General features: G+C 49.3%; 1 protein-coding gene across 1 annotated transcript; it reads right to left on the reverse strand.

The window, feature by feature from the left end:
* Positions 1-471: 471 nt before the first annotated feature.
* Positions 472-3,266, reverse strand: LOC130874165 (alpha-1,3-mannosyl-glycoprotein 4-beta-N-acetylglucosaminyltransferase-like protein MGAT4E). Its single transcript, XM_057769148.1, has 3 exons — positions 3,159-3,266; positions 2,341-2,497; positions 472-1,601 (listed from the first exon to the last, which is right to left on the reverse strand). The coding sequence occupies exons 1-3, from the start codon at positions 3,264-3,266 to the stop codon at positions 472-474; spliced, it is 1,395 nt and encodes a 464-aa protein (XP_057625131.1).
* Positions 3,267-4,357: the final 1,091 nt, after the last annotated feature.

Raw genomic sequence — 4,357 nt, forward strand, 5'->3', positions numbered from 1 at the left:
CACAACATCTAGCTCCTTTTTCTTTTTCTTTTTTTTTTTTTAAGATGGGGTCTTATGTAATAGCCCTTCTAGTATTAGGTAACTGAGAATTTTTGAGCCCCCATACCCTAGGCATGGGCCATGACATCTGACTTCCTAGCAGAGTTTGTGTGTGTGTGTGTATGTGCGCAGGAGGCCAGAGAGTGACCTGCTGTGATGTTCTTGAGGAGCTCACTTTTGTGTGTTTAAGACATCAAACACTATTTCAGAAAATGCCCCACAGACTTGCCCATGGGCCAGCTTTACAGAAGCACTTTCTCTCAGATGTGTCTAGGTTTGTGTCAAGTTTACAAGAACCAACTGCATAGGGTCTCACTTCAGAGAATAAATTACATAATTACTGTATTCACAAGGAGGAGAAATTCTTGGTCCATTGATGCATTTATTTCTCTCTTCCTAGAGCCAGTCCTTGCAGAAATCTCACGGTAATCTCTAAGGCTCCTCTTCCTCGACCTCTGTCCAGACCCTGATCTGTAGGATCCTGATGGCAGAGTCATGAGATGCTGTCACCAGAAGTTTTATACAGCTAATCTCCTTCACAGCATCTTCCTCGTAAAATACCATCTGGTCCAACTGCCCTCTCACCACAGGTCCTACCAAGGTATAGTGAGCGCAGCGTTTGGGGTAGTCCATGAGGCTATAGCCCAACAGTATCTGTCCCTGTTGTAAGAAGTTCATCTTACTGTGAGCAGAGCCCGTCAGCACTGCTACCCGGATGACTTTTTGTGGCTTATCCAGAACCACCAGCAAGTAGTTACCTTCCAAAGGGTTCATGACCCATAAGCAGTCATCGTTGAGAATGTAGGCATATTGTGGGATGGTATTCCAAAACGAGAGCATGTCTGTGAAGACAGTAGCAGCAGGGTTGTCTGGTTCCCCCAAGTCCTTGTCTTGCTCCTCAGGAAAGCACGTGCCTTCAAACTCAGAGTAACTGCCCATGTGGTAGAAGATGGAGGAACTGAAGCGAATTGGAACATTTTGAGACAAGAGAAGACTGAATTCAGAGAGAAGCAAGTGAGTGGGAACGTCCTTGGGGAAGAGGAGCAGGAAGGAGGTCAGGCGGGGGAGGTCTCTGGTGTGGAAGACCTTCCCAGAGATCTTCAGGCCCGAGAAGTCCAGGATCACCCAAGGGAGCTCTTTCCAGGCCGACACTGCCCAGTAGATATTAGACACGAACCTGGGGGCACACCTCACATTATCTCCTAGCAATAGGAAGTAGTCAGAGAGGTTGCTGGCAAAATTCATGAGGAGGACAGAACTTGTTTTCTGCCTAGCATAAAGCTCTCCACAGGGTGAGGTATGATTTCTGCTCTTTGCTAGGGAGCCACCAAGCAGACCGTGGACTACCGCCAGCCTCCCAGATTCAATTTGTGGCGTGAAGAGACCTGAAATGTTGGCAACTATTTGGTTGAGCCATGTGGGGTCAGTGTCTGACAGGAGGACCAATACCAGCATATATTTCAGGTCCTGTTCTGAGGAAGCTTGGAAAAGAGACTTCAGGGTGTCCAAGAGGTAACTCCCATGGGTTCGCTGCACTGGGGAGATCCCCACGGTCAGCAGCCCTGAGAAACACAGGGATACCCTCAGTACTTCAGCAAAGTAGGTGGTTCCCAAGGACTTCCTTCCCAGCCCCTCACCTAAGCCAAGCTCACATCTTCTCCGGGGAGTATAGGTCTGTGGGAGGTGAATTCCCGCTCAACAGTATAAAGTCTCACTTGCTTGTTCAATACTTTGAAAGGCTCATGGGAGAAGCTTCACAGAGGATAAGGCTTTCTTTGGTATGGAACTAGGTAGCTATTACCATGTAAGCAAATGATCTTGGCCTGGCCTTGACCTTCAGAGTTATCTCAACTACTGTGGTTTACCCAGTCCTGGACTAGAGCATCCTCAGGCCCCTTTAAATCCGCACGGCTGGCCAGTTCAGTTCACTGGGCTATGCCGTTCAGAGGACCATAAGTTCACACTCTCTTCTTTTTTGACTACCCGCTTCTTCCTCCACCCACGTCCCAAGTCCCCCTGGTTCCTCTTCCATCCATCCATCCTTTTCCTGGAAGCCTGGCATGAATGAGTGTCACCACAGGCTCCCTCACAGAGTTACCCTGGCCTTTAGGTCCTGCTGGGCATTCAAGAGGGATGGGGGGAGGCAAATGAACCTAAGTGGAACCTGTCCTAGCTAGTCCTCACTCAGCGTACTCGCTTCCTCGAGCTGCCAGCTCCGTCCTTCAGACCCCACTCTCCTTTTCTGGTTGAAAGACTTTGTCTGGCCGTCTCTATGTCTAATGGCTCTTCCCACAGACTCACACTTTCCCTGGGGAGAGGTTCCAGCCAGAAGCGTGTAGCTGGCACGCTGGAGTGCTTGGGAATTTTCCTGCATCTTGATGAAGTATTTCATATGACTCTTGACTTCAGAGCTGATCTGTTCCTGAGCGATCTGCTGTATTATTTTTTTCTTTTCATTCTGAATATAAGACGGTATATTATCAGTCCCAAGGGTGAGTGTTAGGATCCTCTGGAGACAACTGGCACACGGCCTCTCCCAGGAGCCATTACAGCTTTCTGCCATCCCCACCTGGTCATGAGTCCCACACAGAACTTTTCAGCCACAGCCATGTGGCCTTGGAGTCCTATAGAATGAGAACCTGCCCGCCAAGTCACTGCCCATGTGTCATTGTGGGCAAACATGTTCTAACTTGGCTCAGGCCTCTGCTGGGTTCTGAAAGACAGAGCCTGGCCATCTTTAACGTCCACCCCACACTGCCTCAGCCTGAAAACCCTTTTGTGTGGGCTGAGGTTTACACTGGGGGACGTCACTTCCGATTTCTCATAGGAGAAAGGGGAAGACTAGCATCTGCCATGGCGGGTCTGCTGACACCTCCTCCTCCATGTCTGCTGGTCAGTACCTCCTCCTCCTACGGTGGCTGTGCTTCACCTTATGTCTGGAATGCCCGATCCTCTTCCTGCCCTCCCCCAACCCTATCTGTCTCCAGTCCAGTTCCAAGGTAACCTCCTCTCTGGCACTGTCTGGATGCCCCAGATGCTCCCCTTTAGGGTGCCCGTGATGAGCCTAGAGCCTTTAACCCTCCCCTGTGAAGGGAGAAGCTTCTAGGCCTGGTACTCACCAGTGATGCATTGGACTCCACACGAGCTGCCTTATTCTCCCCACTGAAGAACCCCAGGATGACTAAGGATGCCAGGACTCCGACGCATCTCCACAGGCAACCTCGCATGGTGCCGAGCGGCTGCAGAAGGAAGGTGAGCAGAGTAGACCCCGATGGCCTCCTATTCAGAGAGCAGGGATGCCCTGCCCGCCTGGCATGCCATGTCCTGAGCCCACCCTTCCTGGACTGAGATTTCTCAATGCCTGCTTATTGTCTTAACCTTTTCTGTCCAAATTTTCTCTTGCCCCTGCTTTTAGCCATCTCAAGAAAATCAACAAACAAAGGTTTCATTCTGTGGAGCTCCTGCCTTCTCCATGCTCCCAAGGTGAACTGCAGAGGGCATGTTGCCAAGAAGGGGAAACGGAGGCTGTAGAGATGACTTCATAGCTAAAGGCGCTTACTATCAAGCCTGATGACCTGAGTTCTACCCTGCGATCTACATGGTGGAAGGAGAGGATCGACTCCTGGAAATTGTCCTCTGACCTCCACATGGACGCTATCATGTGCATGTGCCTACATATGTGTACACAATACTTAATTTTTTTTTTTTTTTTTTTTGATTTTCGAGACAGGGTTTCTCTGTAGCTTTTGGTTCCTGTCCTGGAACTAGCTCTTGTAGACCAGGCTGGCCTCAAACTCACAGAGATCCGCCTGCCTCTGCCTCCCGAGTGCTGGGATTAAAGGCGTGCACCACCACCGCCCGGCCACTTAAATTAAGTGAATACTTGACTTTCTGATACTATTCTGCTATGTGAACTCTGTTCCCATATAACTTCGTTTACTCCCTTGGGAGGAATGCCCTGAGCAAGGTGTTTCCTCTCTCCTTCTCAGCAGTGCAGCATCGTGTGCTCTAGGCATTGTGTAAACATGTAAACAGCCCCATTTCACCATGAGACCGTCTGTATCCTGCCGACGGTGATGAGAACCACTCAGTATGAGAACCACTCGCTGTTTCTCTGTGAGCTCGCTGGAATAAAAGTTTCACAGAATTCTGGTAAAGGCACTAGCCTAGAGTCCTCTGGTTCTGTTCAATCTCAAATTCAACTTCAATTCCTTGGCAATGATCACTGGCAGGTTGTGATAGTAATACACTTTTTTTTTTAAAAAAAAATAATGTGTATAGGTATTTCCCCTGTAACTATGTCTGTGTGCCATATGTG

This window comes from Chionomys nivalis, chromosome 5, assembly GCF_950005125.1.
Source record: "Chionomys nivalis chromosome 5, mChiNiv1.1, whole genome shotgun sequence".
In the NCBI taxonomy this organism is placed as follows: domain Eukaryota; kingdom Metazoa; phylum Chordata; class Mammalia; order Rodentia; family Cricetidae; genus Chionomys; species Chionomys nivalis.